The sequence below is a fragment of the Squalius cephalus genome (assembly GCF_949319135.1).
Source record: "Squalius cephalus genome assembly, chromosome: 14".
Lineage (NCBI taxonomy): Eukaryota > Metazoa > Chordata > Actinopteri > Cypriniformes > Leuciscidae > Squalius > Squalius cephalus.
In genome coordinates, this window is record NC_137135.1 from 37964453 (window position 1) to 37988687 (window position 24235).

The 24235-nt window shown below is 54.4% G+C and overlaps 1 protein-coding gene across 4 annotated transcripts in view; it reads left to right on the top strand.

The window, feature by feature from the left end:
- evc (EvC ciliary complex subunit 1) overlaps window positions 1-24235 on the top strand; it is a gene marked incomplete at its 5' end in the record, with an annotated part of 56078 nt that overhangs the window by 906 nt on the left and 30937 nt on the right. For 2 of the 4 annotated variants that reach the window (XM_079893318.1, XM_079893320.1), the window contains 6 exons: window positions 6-110; window positions 17806-17889; window positions 18205-18413; window positions 18563-18635; window positions 23305-23364; window positions 23430-24143. In XM_079893318.1, coding sequence (XP_079749444.1) covers window positions 6-110; window positions 17806-17889; window positions 18205-18413; window positions 18563-18635; window positions 23305-23364; window positions 23430-24143 — 1245 coding nt within the window. The remainder of the gene's footprint in view (window positions 1-5; window positions 111-17805; window positions 17890-18204; window positions 18414-18562; window positions 18636-23304; window positions 23365-23429; window positions 24144-24235) is intronic. The other 2 variants (XM_079893319.1, XM_079893321.1) reach the window with 2 other exon arrangements.

The following is a 24235-nucleotide window of genomic DNA, read 5'->3' on the forward strand; positions in this document are numbered from 1 at the left end:
GTCAGTGCGGAGGCCGGCGTGAGGAAGAGGAGGAGGAGGAAGAGGAGGAGGAGGAGGAGGAGGAGGAGAGCGACGGTGACCGCCGGAGCTGCGGACCGGATGATGGACCAGTGTGTGCTGCACTCACTAACACACTGCTTACACACAAACAGTTTCATTTTTTCCCATTTTGATTTCTGTGGATTATGCTAATATCATATACTCGCTGAGACGAGTGTGTGTGGAGCAGGCGCTGAGACGAGTGTGTGACGAGTGTGTGTGGAGCAGGCGCTGAGACGAGTGTGTGACGAGTGTGTGTGGAGCAGGCGCTGAGACGAGTGTGTGACGAGTGTGTGTGGAGCAGGCGCTGAGACGAGTGTGTGACGAGTGTGTGTGGAGCAGGCGCTGAGACGAGTGCGTGTGGAGCAGGCGCTGAGACGAGTGTGTGTGGAGCAGGTGCTGAGACGAGTGTGTGTGGAGCAGGCGCTGAGACGAGTGTGTGTGGAGCAGGTGCTGAGACGAGTGTGTGTGGAGCAGGCGCTGAGACGAGTGCGTGTGGAGCAGGCGCTGAGACGAGTGCGTGTGGAGCAGGCGCTGAGACGAGTGCGTGTGGAGCAGGCGCTGAGACGAGTGTGTGTGGAGCAGATGCTGAGACGAGTGCGTGTGGAGCAGGCGCTGAGACGAGTGTGTGTGGAGCAGGCGCTGAGACGAGTGCGTGTGGAGCAGGCGCTGAGACGAGTGTGTGTGGAGCAGATGCTGAGACGAGTGTGTGTGGACCAGATGCTGAGACGAGTGTGTGTGGAGCAGGCGCTGAGACGAGTGCGTGTGGAGCAGATGCTGAGACGAGTGTGTGTGGAGCAGATGCTGAGACGAGTGCGTGTGGAGCAGATGCTGAGACGAGTGTGTGTGGAGCAGGCGCTGAGACGAGTGTGTGGAGCAGGCGCTGAGACGAGTGCGTGTGGAGCAGATGCTGAGACGAGTGTGTGTGGACCAGATGCTGAGACGAGTGTGTGTGGAGCAGGCGCTGAGACGAGTGCGTGTGGAGCAGATGCTGAGACGAGTGTGTGTGGAGCAGATGCTGAGACGAGTGTGTGTGGAGCAGATGCTGAGACGAGTGTGTGTGGAGCAGATGCTGAGACGAGTGCGTGTGGAGCAGGCGCTGAGACGAGTGTGTGTGGAGCAGATGCTGAGACGAGTGCGTGTGGAGCAGATGCTGAGACGAGTGCGTGTGGAGCAGGCGCTGAGACGAGTGCGTGTGGAGCAGGCGCTGAGACGAGTGCGTGTGGAGCAGATGCTGAGACGAGTGTGTGTGGAGCAGATGCTGAGACGAGTGCGTGTGGAGCAGGCGCTGAGACGAGTGCGTGTGGAGCAGATGCTGAGACGAGTGCGTGTGGAGCAGAAGCTGAGACGAGTGCGTGTGGAGCAGATGCTGAGACGAGTGTGTGTGGAGCAGATGCTGAGACGAGTGTGTGTGGAGCAGGCGCTGAGACGAGTGTGTGTGGAGCAGATGCTGAGACGAGTGCGTGTGGAGCAGATGCTGAGACGAGTGTGTGTGGAGCAGGCGCTGAGACGAGTGCGTGTGGAGCAGATGCTGAGACGAGTGCGTGTGGAGCAGATGCTGAGACGAGTGCGTGTGGAGCAGGCGCTGAGACGAGTGCGTGTGGAGCAGATGCTGAGACGAGTGCGTGTGGAGCAGTCGCTGAGACGAGTGCGTGTGGAGCAGATGCTGAGACGAGTGTGTGTGGAGCAGGCGCTGAGACGAGTGCGTGTGGAGCAGATGCTGAGACGAGTGCGTGTGGAGCAGATGCTGAGACGAGTGCGTGTGGAGCAGGCGCTGAGACGAGTGCGTGTGGAGCAGATGCTGAGACGAGTGTGTGTGGAGCAGGCGCTGAGACGAGTGCGTGTGGAGCAGGCGCTGAGACGAGTGTGTGTGGAGCAGGTGCTGAGACGAGTGTGTGTGGAGCAGGCGCTGAGACGAGTGTGTGTGGAGCAGGTGCTGAGACGAGTGTGTGTGGAGCAGGCGCTGAGACGAGTGCGTGTGGAGCAGGCGCTGAGACGAGTGCGTGTGGAGCAGGCGCTGAGACGAGTGCGTGTGGAGCAGGCGCTGAGACGAGTGTGTGTGGAGCAGATGCTGAGACGAGTGCGTGTGGAGCAGGCGCTGAGACGAGTGTGTGTGGAGCAGGCGCTGAGACGAGTGCGTGTGGAGCAGGCGCTGAGACGAGTGTGTGTGGAGCAGATGCTGAGACGAGTGTGTGTGGACCAGATGCTGAGACGAGTGTGTGTGGAGCAGGCGCTGAGACGAGTGCGTGTGGAGCAGATGCTGAGACGAGTGTGTGTGGAGCAGATGCTGAGACGAGTGCGTGTGGAGCAGATGCTGAGACGAGTGTGTGTGGAGCAGGCGCTGAGACGAGTGTGTGGAGCAGGCGCTGAGACGAGTGCGTGTGGAGCAGATGCTGAGACGAGTGCGTGTGGACCAGATGCTGAGACGAGTGTGTGTGGAGCAGGCGCTGAGACGAGTGCGTGTGGAGCAGATGCTGAGACGAGTGTGTGTGGAGCAGATGCTGAGACGAGTGTGTGTGGAGCAGATGCTGAGACGAGTGTGTGTGGAGCAGATGCTGAGACGAGTGTGTGTGGAGCAGGCGCTGAGACGAGTGTGTGGAGCAGGCGCTGAGACGAGTGCGTGTGGAGCAGATGCTGAGACGAGTGTGTGTGGACCAGATGCTGAGACGAGTGTGTGTGGAGCAGGCGCTGAGACGAGTGCGTGTGGAGCAGATGCTGAGACGAGTGTGTGTGGAGCAGATGCTGAGACGAGTGTGTGTGGAGCAGATGCTGAGACGAGTGTGTGTGGAGCAGATGCTGAGACGAGTGCGTGTGGAGCAGGCGCTGAGACGAGTGTGTGTGGAGCAGATGCTGAGACGAGTGCGTGTGGAGCAGATGCTGAGACGAGTGCGTGTGGAGCAGGCGCTGAGACGAGTGCGTGTGGAGCAGGCGCTGAGACGAGTGCGTGTGGAGCAGATGCTGAGACGAGTGTGTGTGGAGCAGATGCTGAGACGAGTGCGTGTGGAGCAGGCGCTGAGACGAGTGCGTGTGGAGCAGATGCTGAGACGAGTGCGTGTGGAGCAGAAGCTGAGACGAGTGCGTGTGGAGCAGATGCTGAGACGAGTGTGTGTGGAGCAGATGCTGAGACGAGTGTGTGTGGAGCAGGCGCTGAGACGAGTGTGTGTGGAGCAGATGCTGAGACGAGTGCGTGTGGAGCAGATGCTGAGACGAGTGTGTGTGGAGCAGGCGCTGAGACGAGTGCGTGTGGAGCAGATGCTGAGACGAGTGCGTGTGGAGCAGATGCTGAGACGAGTGCGTGTGGAGCAGGCGCTGAGACGAGTGCGTGTGGAGCAGATGCTGAGACGAGTGCGTGTGGAGCAGTCGCTGAGACGAGTGCGTGTGGAGCAGATGCTGAGACGAGTGTGTGTGGAGCAGGCGCTGAGACGAGTGCGTGTGGAGCAGATGCTGAGACGAGTGCGTGTGGAGCAGATGCTGAGACGAGTGCGTGTGGAGCAGGCGCTGAGACGAGTGCGTGTGGAGCAGATGCTGAGACGAGTGTGTGTGGAGCAGGCGCTGAGACGAGTGCGTGTGGAGCAGGCGCTGAGACGAGTGTGTGTGGAGCAGGTGCTGAGACGAGTGTGTGTGGAGCAGGCGCTGAGACGAGTGTGTGTGGAGCAGGTGCTGAGACGAGTGCGTGTGGAGCAGGCGCTGAGACGAGTGCGTGTGGAGCAGGCGCTGAGACGAGTGCGTGTGGAGCAGGCGCTGAGACGAGTGCGTGTGGAGCAGGCGCTGAGACGAGTGTGTGTGGAGCAGATGCTGAGACGAGTGCGTGTGGAGCAGGCGCTGAGACGAGTGTGTGTGGAGCAGGCGCTGAGACGAGTGCGTGTGGAGCAGGCGCTGAGACGAGTGTGTGTGGAGCAGATGCTGAGACGAGTGTGTGTGGACCAGATGCTGAGACGAGTGTGTGTGGAGCAGGCGCTGAGACGAGTGCGTGTGGAGCAGATGCTGAGACGAGTGTGTGTGGAGCAGATGCTGAGACGAGTGCGTGTGGAGCAGATGCTGAGACGAGTGTGTGTGGAGCAGGCGCTGAGACGAGTGTGTGGAGCAGGCGCTGAGACGAGTGCGTGTGGAGCAGATGCTGAGACGAGTGTGTGTGGACCAGATGCTGAGACGAGTGTGTGTGGAGCAGGCGCTGAGACGAGTGCGTGTGGAGCAGATGCTGAGACGAGTGTGTGTGGAGCAGATGCTGAGACGAGTGTGTGTGGAGCAGATGCTGAGACGAGTGTGTGTGGAGCAGATGCTGAGACGAGTGCGTGTGGAGCAGGCGCTGAGACGAGTGTGTGTGGAGCAGATGCTGAGACGAGTGCGTGTGGAGCAGATGCTGAGACGAGTGCGTGTGGAGCAGGCGCTGAGACGAGTGCGTGTGGAGCAGGCGCTGAGACGAGTGCGTGTGGAGCAGATGCTGAGACGAGTGTGTGTGGAGCAGATGCTGAGACGAGTGCGTGTGGAGCAGGCGCTGAGACGAGTGCGTGTGGAGCAGATGCTGAGACGAGTGCGTGTGGAGCAGAAGCTGAGACGAGTGCGTGTGGAGCAGATGCTGAGACGAGTGTGTGTGGAGCAGATGCTGAGACGAGTGTGTGTGGAGCAGGCGCTGAGACGAGTGTGTGTGGAGCAGATGCTGAGACGAGTGCGTGTGGAGCAGATGCTGAGACGAGTGTGTGTGGAGCAGGCGCTGAGACGAGTGCGTGTGGAGCAGATGCTGAGACGAGTGCGTGTGGAGCAGATGCTGAGACGAGTGCGTGTGGAGCAGGCGCTGAGACGAGTGCGTGTGGAGCAGATGCTGAGACGAGTGCGTGTGGAGCAGTCGCTGAGACGAGTGCGTGTGGAGCAGATGCTGAGACGAGTGTGTGTGGAGCAGGCGCTGAGACGAGTGCGTGTGGAGCAGATGCTGAGACGAGTGCGTGTGGAGCAGATGCTGAGACGAGTGCGTGTGGAGCAGGCGCTGAGACGAGTGCGTGTGGAGCAGATGCTGAGACGAGTGTGTGTGGAGCAGGCGCTGAGACGAGTGCGTGTGGAGCAGGCGCTGAGACGAGTGCGTGTGGAGCAGATGCTGAGACGAGTGCGTGTGGAGCAGATGCTGAGACGAGTGCGTGTGGAGCAGATGCTGAGACGAGTGCGTGTGGAGCAGGCGCTGAGACGAGTGCGTGTGGAGCAGATGCTGAGACGAGTGCGTGTGGAGCAGATGCTGAGACGAGTGCGTGTGGAGCAGGCGCTGAGACGAGTGCGTGTGGAGCAGATGCTGAGACGAGTGTGTGTGGAGCAGGCGCTGAGACGAGTGCGTGTGGAGCAGATGCTGAGACGAGTGCGTGTGGAGCAGATGCTGAGACGAGTGCGTGTGGAGCAGATGCTGAGACGAGTGTGTGTGGAGCAGATGCTGAGACGAGTGCGTGTGGAGCAGGCGCTGAGACGAGTGCGTGTGGAGCAGATGCTGAGACGAGTGCGTGTGGAGCAGTCGCTGAGACGAGTGTGTGTGGAGCAGGCGCTGAGACGAGTGTGTGTGGAGCAGGCGCTGAGACGAGTGCGTGTGGAGCAGATGCTGAGACGAGTGCGTGTGGAGCAGGCGCTGAGACGAGTGCGTGTGGAGCAGATGCTGAGACGAGTGCGTGTGGAGCAGATGCTGAGACGAGTGCGTGTGGAGCAGATGCTGAGACGAGTGCGTGTGGAGCAGATGCTGTGACGAGTGCGTGTGGAGCAGGCGCTGAGACGAGTGCGTGTGGAGCAGGCGCTGAGACGAGTGTGTGTGGAGCAGGCGCTGAGACGAGTGTGTGTGGAGCAGATGCTGAGACGAGTGCGTGTGGAGCAGGCGCTGTGACGAGTGCGTGTGGAGCAGGCGCTGAGACGAGTGCGTGTGGAGCAGATGCTGAGACGAGTGCGTGTGGAGCAGGCGCTGAGACGAGTGCGTGTGGAGCAGATGCTGAGACGAGTGTGTGTGGAGCAGATGCTGAGACGAGTGTGTGTGGAGCAGGCGCTGAGACGAGTGCGTGTGGAGCAGGCGCTGTGACGAGTGCGTGTGGAGCAGGCGCTGAGACGAGTGTGTGTGGAGCAGATGCTGAGACGAGTGCGTGTGGAGCAGGCGCTGAGACGAGTGCGTGTGGAGCAGATGCTGAGACGAGTGTGTGTGGAGCAGATGCTGAGACGAGTGCGTGTGGAGCAGGCGCTGAGACGAGTGCGTGTGGAGCAGATGCTGAGACGAGTGTGTGTGGAGCAGATGCTGAGACGAGTGTGTGTGGAGCAGATGCTGAGACGAGTGCGTGTGGAGCAGATGCTGAGACGAGTGTGTGTGGAGCAGGCGCTGAGACGAGTGTGTGTGGAGCAGGCGCTGAGACGAGTGTGTGTGGAGCAGATGCTGAGACGAGTGCGTGTGGAGCAGGCGCTGTGACGAGTGCGTGTGGAGCAGGCGCTGAGACGAGTGTGTGTGGAGCAGATGCTGAGACGAGTGCGTGTGGAGCAGGCGCTGTGACGAGTGTGTGTGGAGCAGATGCTGAGACGAGTGTGTGTGGAGCAGGCGCTGAGACGAGTGTGTGTGGAGCAGGCGCTGTGACGAGTGTGTGTGGAGCAGGCGCTGAGACGAGTGTGTGTGGAGCAGATGCTGAGACGAGTGCGTGTGGAGCAGGCGCTGTGACGAGTGTGTGTGGAGCAGGCGCTGTGACGAGTGTGTGTGGAGCAGGCGCTGAGACGAGTGTGTGTGGAGCAGATGCTGAGACGAGTGTGTGTGGAGCAGGCGCTGTGACGAGTGTGTGTGGAGCAGGCGCTGAGACGAGTGCGTGTGGAGCAGATGCTGAGACGAGTGCGTGTGGAGCAGACGCTGAGACGAGTGCGTGTGGAGCAGATGCTGAGACGAGTGTGTGTGGAGCAGATGCTGAGACGAGTGTGTGTGGAGCAGGCGCTGAGACGAGTGCGTGTGGAGCAGGCGCTGAGACGAGTGCGTGTGGAGCAGGTGCTGTGACGAGTGTGTGTGGAGCAGGCGCTGAGACGAGTGCGTGTGGAGCAGATGCTGAGACGAGTGTGTGTGGAGCAGGCGCTGAGACGAGTGTGTGTGGAGCAGATGCTGAGACGAGTGCGTGTGGAGCAGGCGCTGTGACGAGTGCGTGTGGAGCAGACGCTGAGACGAGTGCGTGTGGAGCAGATGCTGAGACGAGTGTGTGTGGAGCAGATGCTGAGACGAGTGTGTGTGGAGCAGATGCTGAGACGAGTGTGTGTGGAGCAGACGCTGAGACGAGTGTGTGTGGAGCAGGCGCTGAGACGAGTGCGTGTGGAGCAGATGCTGAGACGAGTGCGTGTGGAGCAGATGCTGAGACGAGTGTGTGTGGAGCAGACGCTGAGACGAGTGTGTGTGGAGCAGGCGCTGTGACGAGTGTGTGTGGAGCAGGCGCTGAGACGAGTGCGTGTGGAGCAGATGCTGAGACGAGTGCGTGTGGAGCAGATGCTGAGACGAGTGTGTGTGGAGCAGACGCTGAGACGAGTGCGTGTGGAGCAGATGCTGAGACGAGTGTGTGTGGAGCAGATGCTGAGACGAGTGTGTGTGGAGCAGGCGCTGAGACGAGTGCGTGTGGAGCAGGCGCTGAGACGAGTGCGTGTGGAGCAGGTGCTGTGACGAGTGTGTGTGGAGCAGGCGCTGAGACGAGTGCGTGTGGAGCAGATGCTGAGACGAGTGTGTGTGGAGCAGGCGCTGAGACGAGTGTGTGTGGAGCAGATGCTGAGACGAGTGCGTGTGGAGCAGGCGCTGTGACGAGTGTGTGTGGAGCAGACGCTGAGACGAGTGCGTGTGGAGCAGATGCTGAGACGAGTGTGTGTGGAGCAGATGCTGAGACGAGTGTGTGTGGAGCAGATGCTGAGACGAGTGTGTGTGGAGCAGACGCTGAGACGAGTGTGTGTGGAGCAGGCGCTGAGACGAGTGCGTGTGGAGCAGATGCTGAGACGAGTGCGTGTGGAGCAGATGCTGAGACGAGTGCGTGTGGAGCAGATGCTGAGACGAGTGTGTGTGGAGCAGACGCTGAGACGAGTGTGTGTGGAGCAGGCGCTGAGACGAATGCGTGTGGAGCAGATGCTGAGACGAGTGCGTGTGGAGCAGATGCTGAGACGAGTGCGTGTGGAGCAGATGCTGAGACGAGTGCGTGTGGAGCAGGCGCTGTGACGAGTGTGTGTGGAGCAGGCGCTGAGACGAGTGCGTGTGGAGCAGATGCTGAGACGAGTGTGTGTGGAGCAGGCGCTGAGACGAGTGTGTGTGGAGCAGATGCTGAGACGAGTGCGTGTGGAGCAGGCGCTGAGACGAGTGCGTGTGGAGCAGGCGCTGTGACGAGTGTGTGTGGAGCAGGCGCTGAGACGAGTGCGTGTGGAGCAGATGCTGAGACGAGTGTGTGTGGAGCAGGCGCTGAGACGAGTGTGTGTGGAGCAGATGCTGAGACGAGTGCGTGTGGAGCAGGCGCTGTGACGAGTGTGTGTGGAGCAGACGCTGAGACGAGTGCGTGTGGAGCAGATGCTGAGACGAGTGTGTGTGGAGCAGATGCTGAGACGAGTGTGTGTGGAGCAGATGCTGAGACGAGTGTGTGTGGAGCAGACGCTGAGACGAGTGTGTGTGGAGCAGGCGCTGAGACGAGTGCGTGTGGAGCAGATGCTGAGACGAGTGCGTGTGGAGCAGATGCTGAGACGAGTGCGTGTGGAGCAGATGCTGAGACGAGTGTGTGTGGAGCAGACGCTGAGACGAGTGTGTGTGGAGCAGGCGCTGAGACGAGTGCGTGTGGAGCAGATGCTGAGACGAGTGCGTGTGGAGCAGATGCTGAGACGAGTGCGTGTGGAGCAGATGCTGAGACGAGTGCGTGTGGAGCAGGCGCTGTGACGAGTGTGTGTGGAGCAGGCGCTGAGACGAGTGCGTGTGGAGCAGATGCTGAGACGAGTGTGTGTGGAGCAGGCGCTGAGACGAGTGTGTGTGGAGCAGATGCTGAGACGAGTGCGTGTGGAGCAGGCGCTGAGACGAGTGCGTGTGGAGCAGATGCTGAGACGAGTGTGTGTGGAGCAGGCGCTGAGACGAGTGTGTGTGGAGCAGATGCTGAGACGAGTGCGTGTGGAGCAGGCGCTGAGACGAGTGCGTGTGGAGCAGACACTGAGACGAGTGCGTGTGGAGCAGGCGCTGAGACGAGTGCGTGTGGAGCAGGCGCTGAGACGAGTGCGTGTGGAGCAGGCGCTGTGACGAGTGTGTGTGGAGCAGGCGCTGAGACGAGTGTGTGTGGAGCAGATGCTGAGACGAGTGCGTGTGGAGCAGGCGCTGAGACGAGTGCGTGTGGAGCAGATGCTGAGACGAGTGCGTGTGGAGCAGGCGCTGAGACGAGTGCGTGTGGAGCAGATGCTGAGACGAGTGTGTGTGGAGCAGATGCTGAGACGAGTGCGTGTGGAGCAGATGCTGAGACGAGTGCGTGTGGAGCAGATGCTGAGACGAGTGCGTGTGGAGCAGATGCTGAGACGAGTGCGTGTGGAGCAGGCGCTGAGACGAGTGCGTGTGGAGCAGATGCTGAGACGAGTGTGTGTGGAGCAGATGCTGAGACGAGTGCGTGTGGAGCAGAAGCTGAGACGAGTGCGTGTGGAGCAGGCGCTGAGACGAGTGCGTGTGGAGCAGGCGCTGAGACGAGTGCGTGTGGAGCAGATGCTGAGACGAGTGCGTGTGGAGCAGAAGCTGAGACGAGTGCGTGTGGAGCAGATGCTGAGACGAGTGTGTGTGGAGCAGATGCTGAGACGAGTGTGTGTGGAGCAGGCGCTGAGACGAGTGTGTGTGGAGCAGATGCTGAGACGAGTGCGTGTGGAGCAGATGCTGAGACGAGTGTGTGTGGAGCAGGCGCTGAGACGAGTGCGTGTGGAGCAGATGCTGAGACGAGTGCGTGTGGAGCAGATGCTGAGACGAGTGTGTGTGGAGCAGATGCTGAGACGAGTGCGTGTGGAGCAGGCGCTGAGACGAGTGCGTGTGGAGCAGATGCTGAGACGAGTGCGTGTGGAGCAGTCGCTGAGACGAGTGTGTGTGGAGCAGGCGCTGAGACGAGTGTGTGTGGAGCAGGCGCTGAGACGAGTGCGTGTGGAGCAGATGCTGAGACGAGTGCGTGTGGAGCAGGCGCTGAGACGAGTGCGTGTGGAGCAGATGCTGAGACGAGTGTGTGTGGAGCAGATGCTGAGACGAGTGCGTGTGGAGCAGATGCTGAGACGAGTGCGTGTGGAGCAGATGCTGTGACGAGTGTGTGTGGAGCAGGCGCTGAGACGAGTGCGTGTGGAGCAGGCGCTGAGACGAGTGTGTGTGGAGCAGATGCTGAGACGAGTGTGTGTGGAGCAGGCGCTGAGACGAGTGTGTGTGGAGCAGATGCTGAGACGAGTGCGTGTGGAGCAGGCGCTGTGACGAGTGCGTGTGGAGCAGGCGCTGAGACGAGTGTGTGTGGAGCAGATGCTGAGACGAGTGCGTGTGGAGCAGGCGCTGAGACGAGTGCGTGTGGAGCAGATGCTGAGACGAGTGTGTGTGGAGCAGATGCTGAGACGAGTGTGTGTGGAGCAGGCGCTGAGACGAGTGCGTGTGGAGCAGGCGCTGTGACGAGTGCGTGTGGAGCAGGCGCTGAGACGAGTGTGTGTGGAGCAGATGCTGAGACGAGTGCGTGTGGAGCAGGCGCTGAGACGAGTGCGTGTGGAGCAGATGCTGAGACGAGTGTGTGTGGAGCAGATGCTGAGACGAGTGCGTGTGGAGCAGGCGCTGAGACGAGTGCGTGTGGAGCAGATGCTGAGACGAGTGTGTGTGGAGCAGATGCTGAGACGAGTGTGTGTGGAGCAGATGCTGAGACGAGTGCGTGTGGAGCAGATGCTGAGACGAGTGTGTGTGGAGCAGGCGCTGAGACGAGTGTGTGTGGAGCAGGCGCTGAGACGAGTGTGTGTGGAGCAGATGCTGAGACGAGTGCGTGTGGAGCAGGCGCTGTGACGAGTGCGTGTGGAGCAGGCGCTGAGACGAGTGTGTGTGGAGCAGATGCTGAGACGAGTGCGTGTGGAGCAGGCGCTGTGACGAGTGTGTGTGGAGCAGATGCTGAGACGAGTGTGTGTGGAGCAGGCGCTGAGACGAGTGTGTGTGGAGCAGGCGCTGTGACGAGTGTGTGTGGAGCAGGCGCTGAGACGAGTGTGTGTGGAGCAGATGCTGAGACGAGTGCGTGTGGAGCAGGCGCTGTGACGAGTGTGTGTGGAGCAGGCGCTGTGACGAGTGTGTGTGGAGCAGGCGCTGAGACGAGTGTGTGTGGAGCAGATGCTGAGACGAGTGTGTGTGGAGCAGGCGCTGTGACGAGTGTGTGTGGAGCAGGCGCTGAGACGAGTGCGTGTGGAGCAGATGCTGAGACGAGTGCGTGTGGAGCAGATGCTGAGACGAGTGTGTGTGGAGCAGACGCTGAGACGAGTGCGTGTGGAGCAGATGCTGAGACGAGTGTGTGTGGAGCAGATGCTGAGACGAGTGTGTGTGGAGCAGGCGCTGAGACGAGTGCGTGTGGAGCAGGCGCTGAGACGAGTGCGTGTGGAGCAGGTGCTGTGACGAGTGTGTGTGGAGCAGGCGCTGAGACGAGTGCGTGTGGAGCAGATGCTGAGACGAGTGTGTGTGGAGCAGGCGCTGAGACGAGTGTGTGTGGAGCAGATGCTGAGACGAGTGCGTGTGGAGCAGGCGCTGTGACGAGTGTGTGTGGAGCAGACGCTGAGACGAGTGCGTGTGGAGCAGATGCTGAGACGAGTGCGTGTGGAGCAGATGCTGAGACGAGTGTGTGTGGAGCAGATGCTGAGACGAGTGTGTGTGGAGCAGACGCTGAGACGAGTGTGTGTGGAGCAGGCGCTGAGACGAGTGCGTGTGGAGCAGATGCTGAGACGAGTGCGTGTGGAGCAGATGCTGAGACGAGTGCGTGTGGAGCAGATGCTGAGACGAGTGTGTGTGGAGCAGACGCTGAGACGAGTGTGTGTGGAGCAGGCGCTGAGACGAGTGCGTGTGGAGCAGATGCTGAGACGAGTGCGTGTGGAGCAGATGCTGAGACGAGTGCGTGTGGAGCAGATGCTGAGACGAGTGCGTGTGGAGCAGGCGCTGTGACGAGTGTGTGTGGAGCAGGCGCTGAGACGAGTGCGTGTGGAGCAGATGCTGAGACGAGTGTGTGTGGAGCAGGCGCTGAGACGAGTGTGTGTGGAGCAGATGCTGAGACGAGTGCGTGTGGAGCAGGCGCTGAGACGAGTGCGTGTGGAGCAGATGCTGAGACGAGTGTGTGTGGAGCAGGCGCTGAGACGAGTGTGTGTGGAGCAGATGCTGAGACGAGTGCGTGTGGAGCAGGCGCTGAGACGAGTGTGTGTGGAGCAGACACTGAGACGAGTGCGTGTGGAGCAGGCGCTGAGACGAGTGTGTGTGGAGCAGGCGCTGAGACGAGTGCGTGTGGAGCAGGCGCTGAGACGAGTGCGTGTGGAGCAGGCGCTGTGACGAGTGTGTGTGGAGCAGGCGCTGAGACGAGTGCGTGTGGAGCAGATGCTGAGACGAGTGTGTGTGGAGCAGGCGCTGAGACGAGTGTGTGTGGAGCAGATGCTGAGACGAGTGTGTGTGGAGCAGGCGCTGTGACGAGTGTGTGTGGAGCAGATGCTGAGACGAGTGTGTGTGGAGCAGGCGCTGAGACGAGTGCGTGTGGAGCAGATGCTGAGACGAGTGTGTGTGGAGCAGATGCTGAGACGAGTGTGTGTGGAGCAGGCGCTGAGACGAGTGCGTGTGGAGCAGATGCTGAGACGAGTGTGTGTGGAGCAGATGCTGAGACGAGTGTGTGTGGAGCAGATGCTGAGACGAGTGTGTGTGGAGCAGGCGCTGAGACGAGTGTGTGTGGAGCAGGCGCTGAGACGAGTGTGTGTGGAGCAGATGCTGAGACGAGTGCGTGTGGAGCAGGCGCTGTGACGAGTGCGTGTGGAGCAGATGCTGAGACGAGTGTGTGTGGAGCAGGCGCTGAGACGAGTGTGTGTGGAGCAGATGCTGAGACGAGTGCGTGTGGAGCAGGCGCTGTGACGAGTGTGTGTGGAGCAGATGCTGAGACGAGTGTGTGTGGAGCAGGCGCTGAGACGAGTGTGTGTGGAGCAGGCGCTGTGACGAGTGTGTGTGGAGCAGGCGCTGAGACGAGTGTGTGTGGAGCAGATGCTGAGACGAGTGCGTGTGGAGCAGGCGCTGTGACGAGTGTGTGTGGAGCAGGCGCTGTGACGAGTGTGTGTGGAGCAGGCGCTGAGACGAGTGTGTGTGGAGCAGATGCTGAGACGAGTGTGTGTGGAGCAGGCGCTGTGACGAGTGTGTGTGGAGCAGGCGCTGAGACGAGTGCGTGTGGAGCAGATGCTGAGACGAGTGCGTGTGGAGCAGATGCTGAGACGAGTGTGTGTGGAGCAGACGCTGAGACGAGTGCGTGTGGAGCAGATGCTGAGACGAGTGTGTGTGGAGCAGATGCTGAGACGAGTGTGTGTGGAGCAGGCGCTGAGACGAGTGCGTGTGGAGCAGGCGCTGAGACGAGTGCGTGTGGAGCAGGCGCTGTGACGAGTGTGTGTGGAGCAGGCGCTGAGACGAGTGCGTGTGGAGCAGATGCTGAGACGAGTGTGTGTGGAGCAGGCGCTGAGACGAGTGTGTGTGGAGCAGATGCTGAGACGAGTGCGTGTGGAGCAGGCGCTGTGACGAGTGTGTGTGGAGCAGACGCTGAGACGAGTGCGTGTGGAGCAGATGCTGAGACGAGTGTGTGTGGAGCAGATGCTGAGACGAGTGTGTGTGGAGCAGATGCTGAGACGAGTGTGTGTGGAGCAGACGCTGAGACGAGTGTGTGTGGAGCAGGCGCTGAGACGAGTGCGTGTGGAGCAGATGCTGAGACGAGTGCGTGTGGAGCAGATGCTGAGACGAGTGCGTGTGGAGCAGATGCTGAGACGAGTGTGTGTGGAGCAGACGCTGAGACGAGTGTGTGTGGAGCAGGCGCTGAGACGAGTGCGTGTGGAGCAGATGCTGAGACGAGTGCGTGTGGAGCAGATGCTGAGACGAGTGCGTGTGGAGCAGATGCTGAGACGAGTGCGTGTGGAGCAGGCGCTGTGACGAGTGTGTGTGGAGCAGGCGCTGAGACGAGTGCGTGTGGAGCAGATGCTGAGACGAGTGTGTGTGGAGCAGGCGCTGAGACGAGTGTGTGTGGAGCAGATGCTGAGACGAGTGCGTGTGGAGCAGGCGCTGAGACGAGTGTGTGTGGAGCAGACGCTGAGACGAGTGCGTGTGGAGCAGATGCTGAGACGAGTGTGTGTGGAGCAGATGCTGAGACGAGTGTGTGTGGAGCAGGCGCTGAGACGAGTGCGTGTGGAGCAGGCGCTGTGACGAGTGTGTGTGGAGCAGGCGCTGAGACGAGTGCGTGTGGAGCAGATGCTGAGACGAGTGTGTGTGGAGCAGGCGCTGAGACGAGTGTGTGTGGAGCAGATGCTGAGACGAGTGTGTGTGGAGCAGGCGCTGTGACGAGTGTGTGTGGAGCAGATGCTGAGACGAGTGTGTGTGGAGCAGGCGCTGAGACGAGTGTGTGTGGAGCAGATGCTGAGACGAGTGTGTGTGGAGCAGGTGCTGAGACGAGTGTGTGTGGAGCAGGCGCTGAGACGAGTGCGTGTGGAGCAGATGCTGAGACGAGTGTGTGTGGAGCAGATGCTGAGACGAGTGTGTGTGGAGCAGGCGCTGAGACGAGTGCGTGTGGAGCAGATGCTGAGACGAGTGTGTGTGGAGCAGATGCTGAGACGAGTGTGTGTGGAGCAGATGCTGAGACGAGTGTGTGTGGAGCAGGCGCTGTGACGAGTGTGTGTGGAGCAGGCGCTGAGACGAGTGTGTGTGGAGCAGATGCTGAGACGAGTGTGTGTGGAGCAGGCGCTGAGACGAGTGCGTGTGGAGCAGATGCTGAGACGAGTGTGTGTGGAGCAGGCGCTAAGACGAGTGTGTGTGGAGCAGGCGCTGTGACGAGTGTGTGTGGAGCAGATGCTGAGACGAGTGTGTGTGGAGCAGGCGCTGTGACGAGTGTGTGTGGAGCAGATGCTGAGACGAGTGTGTGTGGAGCAGGTGCTGAGACGAGTGTGTGTGGAGCAGGCGCTGAGACGAGTGCGTGTGGAGCAGATGCTGAGACGAGTGTGTGTGGAGCAGATGCTGAGACGAGTGTGTGTGGAGCAGGCGCTGAGACGAGTGCGTGTGGAGCAGATGCTGAGACGAGTGTGTGTGGAGCAGATGCTGAGACGAGTGTGTGTGGAGCAGATGCTGAGACGAGTGTGTGTGGAGCAGATGCTGAGACGAGTGTGTGTGGAGCAGATGCTGAGACGAGTGTGTGTGGAGCAGATGCTGAGACGAGTGTGTGTGGAGCAGGCGCTGTGACGAGTGTGTGTGGAGCAGGCGCTGAGACGAGTGTGTGTGGAGCAGATGCTGAGACGAGTGTGTGTGGAGCAGGCGCTGAGACGAGTGCGTGTGGAGCAGGCGCTGAGACGAGTGTGTGTGGAGCAGATGCTGAGACGAGTGTGTGTGGAGCAGATGCTGAGACGAGTGCGTGTGGAGCAGGCGCTGAGACGAGTGCGTGTGGAGCAGATGCTGAGACGAGTGTGTGTGGAGCAGGCGCTGAGACGAGTGCGTGTGGAGCAGATGCTGAGACGAGTGTGTGTGGAGCAGATGCTGAGACGAGTGCGTGTGGAGCAGATGCTGAGACGAGTGTGTGTGGAGCAGGCGCTGAGACGAGTGCGTGTGGAGCAGATGCTGAGACGAGTGTGTGTGGAGCAGGCGCTGTGACGAGTGTGTGTGGAGCAGGCGCTGAGACGAGTGTGTGTGGAGCAGGCGCTGAGACGAGTGTGTGTGGAGCAGATGCTGAGACGAGTGTGTGTGGAGCAGGCGCTGTGACGAGTGTGTGTGGAGCAGGCGCTGAGACGAGTGTGTGTGGAGCAGATGCTGAGACGAGTGTGTGTGGAGCAGGCGCTGAGACGAGTGTGTGTGGAGCAGGCGCTGAGACGAGTGTGTGTGGAGCAGGCGCTGAGACGAGTGTGTGTGGAGCAGGCGCTGAGACGAGTGTGTGTGGAGCAGGCGCTGAGACGAGTGCGTGTGGAGCAGATGCTGAGACGAGTGCGTGTGGAGCAGATGCTGAGACGAGTGTGTGTGGAGCAGGCGCTGTGACGAGTGTGTGTGGAGCAGGCGCTGAGACGAGTGTGTGTGGAGCAGGCGCTGAGACGAGTGTGTGTGGAGCAGGCGCTGAGACGAGTGTGTGTGGAGCAGGCGCTGAGACGAGTGCGTGTGGAGCAGATGCTGAGACGAGTGCGTGTGGAGCAGGCGCTGTGACGAGTGTGTGTGGAGCAGGCGCTGAGACGAGTGTGTGTGGAGCAGGCGCTGTGACGAGTGTGTGTGGAGCAGGCGCTGAGACGAGTGTGTGTGGAGCAGGCGCTGTGACGAGTGTGTGTGGAGCAGGCGCTGAGACGAGTGTGTGTGGAGCAGGCGCTGTGACGAGTGTGTGTGGAGCAGGCGCTGAGACGAGTGTGTGTGGAGCAGGCGCTGTGACGAGTGTGTGTGGAGCAGGCGCTGAGACGAGTGTGTGTGGAGCAGGCGCTGTGACGAGTGTGTGTGGAGCAGGCGCTGAGACGAGTGTGTGTGGAGCAGGCGCTGAGACGAGTGTGTGTGGAGCAGGCGCTGAGACGAGTGTGTGTGGAGCAGGTGCTGTGACGAGTGTGTGTGGAGCAGATGCTGAGACGAGTGTGTGTGGAGCAGATGCTGAGACGAGTGTGTGTGGAGCAGGCGCTGTGACGAGTGTGTGTGGAGCAGGCGCTGTGACGAGTGTGTGTGGAGCAGATGCTGAGACGAGTGTGTGTGGAGCAGGCGCTGAGACGAGTGTGTGTGGAGCAGATGCTGAGACGAGTGCGTGTGGAGCAGGCGCTGAGACGAGTGCGTGTGGAGCAGGCGCTGAGACGAGTGTGTGTGGAGCAGGCGCTGAGACGAGTGTGTGTGGAGCAGGCGCTGAGACGAGTGTGTGTGGAGCAGGCGCTGTGACGAGTGTGTGTGGAGCAGGCGCTGAGACGAGTGTGTGTGGAGCAGGCGCTGAGACGAGTGTGTGTGGAGCAGGCGCTGTGACGAGTGTGTGTGGAGCAGGCGCTGAGACGAGTGTGTGTGGAGCAGGCGCTGAGACGAGTGTGTGTGGAGCAGGCGCTGAGACGAGTGCGTGTGGAGCAGATGCTGAGACGAGTGTGTGTGGAGCAGGCGCTGAGACGAGTGTGTGTGGAGCAGGCGCTGAGACGAGTGTGTGTGGAGCAGGCGCTGTGACGAGTGTGTGTGGAGCAGGCGCTGAGACGAGTGTGTGTGGAGCAGGCGCTGAGACGAGTGTGTGTGGAGCAGGCGCTGAGACGAGTGCGTGTGGAGCAGGCGCTGAGACGAGTGTGTGTGGAGCAGGCGCTGAGACGAGTGTGTGTGGAGCAGGCGCTGCCGGTCGGACTCCAGCGGAGAAGCTCGTCTCGTCTCAGGATCTCAGCACTAATATCTTCAGTTGCCGACATCATAGCATCACTGATTCCTTCTGTTAAAGGAGTAGTTCACTTTAAAATGAAAATTAGCCCATGATTTACTCACCCTCAAGTCATCCTAAGTGTATATGACTTTCTTCTTTCATAAAAGTGCATCTGTCCAGTGTCCATCATAAAAGTGTGTGTGTGTGTGTGTGTGTGTGCAGCTTCACTGAGGAGAATCTCTTCTTCTTCTTCTCTCAGGAGACGCAGTGGACGGTCAACAGAGATGTGGCTGCGTTTGCCCTGAAGGCTAGAGTCATCTACCCCATCAACCAGAGATACAGGGTGTGTGTGTGTGTGTGTGTGTGTCTGTCTGTCTGTCTGTGTGTGTCTGTGTGTCTGTGTGTGTCTGTGTGTGTGTCTGTCTGTCTGTGTGTGTCTGTGTGTGTGTGTGTCTGTGTGTCTGTGTGTGTGTGTGTGTGTGTGTGTCTGTCTGTCTGTGTGTGTCTGTGTGTGTGTCTGTGTGTCTGTGTGTGTGTGTGTGTGTGTGTACGTGCGCTGTCTGCATGCTGACCTGCTCCTGATCTTATCTCTGTGTGTGTGTGTGTGTGTGTGTGTGTGTGTGTGTGTGTGTGTGTGTGTGTGTGTGTGTGCGCGCAGCCGCTGGCGGACGGAGCCTCTAACCCCTCTCTGCACGAGCCGCCCAGGTGTCAGGACTCCGCCTCCTCGCTGGCTGATGATTGGCCGAGCCACGAGAGGGAGGATGATGACAGCGGTCAGTTCGTCTCCTGCGGCCCCTCGTCTAAAACACACGCCAGTCACGTGTTCAGGAGAGTCCAGCATTACCCACAAACCCCCTGCCACTCACGGTCAGTGACACACACACACACACACACACACACACACACACACACACACACACACACACACACACACACACAGTCCTAGATTTCCCTGCAGAAACTGAGCAGGTGTAGGAGCCAGTGAGGGGTTAATCAGGGTCACATGATGTGTGCAGGGTCAGTCTGGTGTGTGTGACTCTAGAGGAGCTGCAGCGACACACATCACGCCTGCAGCAGGAGAAGCACACGGTACGACACGCATACATCATACATCATCATCATACATCATCATATATCATACATCATCATCATACTAAAGCCCTGCATTTCAGCCCGAGCCCGACGGGCCCCGACTTTTTTACGCCCCTAGGGCCGGGCTTCGGGCCAATTTTCACGTCATAGTTCACATGCGGGCCGGGCCTCGGGCCTTTTTTTGGGTTATCCTTCTTTTTATATTTTTAGACATTAATTTAAAAAATATGAGAAGTTGACTTTGACGATAGAAAAACAATCATAGAAAGACGTTTAATAACCTCATAACTTTCATAATCTTATAATTACACTGACATATGATTGACATGACAGTCGCACGCACGCATGCTCACACACACAGAAGGTTTCCCGTCAGCGCAACCAACGATTCACCTCATGTGCAAATAATGGAGAATATTAAGAGAAAAATCGCGAGTGATAGAAGAGAGGACTGGGTTAAAATCTTCCACTGGATGCTATTCTTTTACTCCACGATGCTCTGTAAGAGACTGTTCTAACTTTTCGTTTGATTGGACTTTATTTTCGTTTAACTGTTGGAAACTACTGGAAAAAAGAACGGCCATGTTCTGTGGTGCATTTTTGAGGTAAGATAACCTGCAAGTTTGTTTTTAATTTTTTTAATTTAATTTGTTTAGATTGGCTATTGCTAATTTCGTTTGCGAGCGCTGTTGCGAGCAGCCTGAGCAGTATTTCAAAAAAAAAATTACTCACTGTGGTTTAATAAATAAACATTAAACTAACTGTCTGTGTGATATGCTTGAAGTGTTTTATATCTATGGATTTTATTGTAGCCAAGTAAAGTATTAGCGTTGATTTGAGAGGCTAAATTGATCAAACATGTTTTACTCGCTGTTGGCTCGGCTTGCTTGGTCGTCATTTTTTTTTTTTTTTTTAAATGCTCCAAACATTTGTCTAAATTAACTTAATAAAGAAATGAAAAGAAAAGAAACATAACTAACAAAACGGACATATTTTAATGGCTGCAAATAGGGCAGGCTGCCGCTGTGGAAAAAAAAAAAAAAAAAAAACGGGCTCGGGTCGGACTCGGGCTGATAATTCTGATGAGCTGTCGGACACGGGTCAGGCTAGGGCCTACATCATACATCATACATCATCATCATACATCGTCATCATCATCATATATCATCATCATACATCATACATCATCATACATCATACATCATCATCATACATCGTCATCATCATCATATATCATCATCATACATCATACATCATCATATATCATACATCATCATCATACATCATCATACATCATACATCATCATACATCATCATATATCATCATCATACATCATACATCATCATATATCATACATCATCATCATACATCATCATACATCATACATCATACATCATCATCATACATCATATATCATCATCATACATCATCATATATCATCATCATACATCATATATCATCATCATACATCATATATCATCATCATACATCATCATATATCATACATCATCATCATACATCATCATCATCATACATCATCATCATACATCATATATCATCATCATACATCATCATATATCATCATCATACATCATACATCATCATCATCATATATCATCATCATACATCATATATCATCATCATACATCATCATATATCATACATCATCATCATACATCATCATACATCATATATCATCATCATACATCATCATATATCATCACATACATCATCATATATCATCATCATACATCATCATATATCATACATCATCATCATACATCATCATACATCATATATCATCATCATACATCATCATATATCATCATCATACATCATCATACATCATCATCATACATCATCATATATCATCATATATCATCATCATACATCATCATATATCATACATCATCATCATACATCATCATACATCATATATCATCATCATACATCATCATATATCATCACATACATCATCATATATCATCATCATACATCATCATATATCATACATCATCATCATACATCATCATACATCATATATCATCATCATACATCATCATATATCATCATCATACATCATACATCATACATCATCATCATACATCGTCATCATCATACATCATATATCATCATCATACATCATCATATATCATCATCATACATCATCATACATCATCATCATACATCATCATATATCATCATATATCATCATCATACATCATCATACATCATCATCATACATCATCATATATCATCATACATCATCATACATCATCATATATCATCATATATCATCATCATACATCATCATACATCATCATATATCATCATATATCATCATATATCATCATCATACATCATCATATATCATCATATATCATCATCATACATCATCATATATCATCATATATCATCATCATACATCATCATATATCATCATCATACATCATCATACATCATCATATATCATCATATATCATCATCATACATCATCATATATCATCATATATCATCATCATACATCATCATATATCATCATCATACATCATCATATATCATCATCATACATCATCATATATCATCATCATATATCATCATCATACATCATCATATATCATCATATATCATCATCATACATCATCATATATCATCATCATACATCATCATACATCATCATCATACATCATATATCATCATCATACATCATCATATATCATCATCATACATCATCATACATCATCATATATCATCATCATACATCATCATCATACATCATATATCATCATCATACATCATCATATATCATCATCATACATCATCATACATCATCATATATCATCATCATACATCATCATCATACATCATATATCATCATCATACATCATCATATATCATCATCATACATCATATATCATCATCATACATCATCATATATCATCATCATACATCATCATACATCATCATATATCATCATCATACATCATCATCATACATCATATATCATCATCATACATCATCATATATCATCATCATACATCATATATCATCATCATACATCATCATATATCATCATCATACATCATCATACATCATCATATATCATCATCATACATCATCATCATACATCATATATCATCATCATACATCATCATATATCATCATCATACATCATCATACATCATCATATATCATCATCATACATCATCATCATACATCATCATACATCATCATACATCATCATCATACATCGTCATCATACATCATATATCATCATCATACATCATCATCATACATCATCATACATCATATATCATCATCATACATCATATATCATCATCATACATCATCATATATCATCATCATACATCATATATCATCATCATACATCATATATCATCATCATACATCATCATATATCATACATCATCATCATACATCATCATCATCATACATCATCATCATACATCATATATCATCATCATACATCATCATATATCATCATCATACATCATCATATATCATACATCATCATCATACATCATCATACATCATATATCATCATCATACATCATATATCATCATCATACATCATCATATATCATACATCATCATCATACATCATCATACATCATATATCATCATCATACATCATCATATATCATCACATACATCATCATATATCATCATCATACATCATCATATATCATACATCATCATCATACATCATCATACATCATATATCATCATCATACATCATCATATATCATCATCATACATCATATATCATCATCATACATCGTCATCATCATACATCATACATCATATATCATCATCATACATCATCATATATCATCATCATACATCATCATACATCATCATACATCATCATCATACATCATATATCATCATCATACATCATCATATATCATCATCATACATCATCATATATCATCATCATACATCATCATACATCATCATCATACATCATATATCATCATCATACATCATCATATATCATCATCATACATCATCATACATCATCATATATCATCATCATACATCATCATACATCGTCATCATACATCATATATCATCATCATACATCATCATATATCATCATCGTACATCATCATCATACATCATCATACATCATTATATATCATCATCATACATCATCATATATCATCATCATACATCATCATATATCATCATCATACATCATCATACATCATCATACATCATCATATATCATCATATATCATCATCATACATCATCATACATCATCATACATCATCATATATCATCATACATCATCATATATCATCATCATACATCATCATATATTGTGACTAATGGAAAGGGTTCACCAGTGTACAGTGCTTTTGGGATATAGTTAAAAATTAACTATTACTAAATAGTTAAAATTAAAAAAGTAATATAATTTTTTTTTTTTTTTTTTTAATTGTATATGCATATTTATATTATTTGATAAAATAATGTAAAACCAACCTATGAGTTAAACGTTGGTTTTGTCCGGATTGTTGTATGCATGAGAAAAAATGTGCAGGATTTCTTGATTTGAAGTTCTACTTTGATTTGAAGTTGAACTAATTCTTTAATTTAACATTTTAATAAAATAAATGTCTGTGGACTTTGTGCAGATGTTCCTGCAGATTCTGCGTGTGTTGCTGGACGAGAGAGAGCACGCTGACATCATCAAGGTGAGACGCGTGAGGAAAATCATGTTCAATGACCTGCTGCCGTTTCACACTGACCCTCTGTGCAGGAGGCGGAGCTGCTGGCGAGAGGCGTGTCTGTGGACGAGGGGGCGGAGTCAGGCGCTGTGCAGGAGGCGGAGCTGCTGGCGAGAGGCGTGTCTGTGGACGAGGGGGCGGAGTCAGGCGCTGTGCAGGAGGCGGAGCTGCTGGCGAGAGGCGTGTCTGTGGACGAGGGGGCGGAGTCAGGCGCTGTGCAGGAGGCGGAGCTGCTGGTGAGAGGCGTGTCTGTGGACGAGGGGGCGGAGTCAGGTGCTGTGCAGGAGGCGGAACTGCTGGCGAGAGGCGTGTCTGTGGACGAGGGGGCGGAGTCAGGTGCTGTGCAGGAGGTGGAGCTGCTGAATAGAGGCGTGTCTGTGGACGAGGGGGCGGAGTCACGTGCTATGCAGGAGGTGGAGTTGCTGAATAGAGGCGTGTCTTTGGACGAGGGGGCGGAGTCAGGCTCTGTGCAGGAGGCGGCACTGCTGAAGAGAGGCGTGTCTGCAGATGAGGGGGCGGAGTCAGGCGTGGTCATGTGTTCTGTGCAGGAGGCGGATCTGCTGAAGAGAGGCGTGTCTGTGCAGGAGGGGGCGGAGTCAGGCGTGGTCATGTGTTCTGTGCAGGAGGCGGAGCTGCTGAAGAGAGGCGTGTCTGTGCAGGAGGGGGCGGAGTCAGGCATGGTCATGTGTTCTGTGGAGGAGGTGGAGAAGGCGGGACGGCAGCAGCTGGAGCGATCACTGCAGACGGTAATCTCAAACACAGCAGAAACAGATACAGCGCACAGGATGGGAGGTTTAACGTTAGTTGTTATTATTAAAGAGATTATTATTAAAGAGAT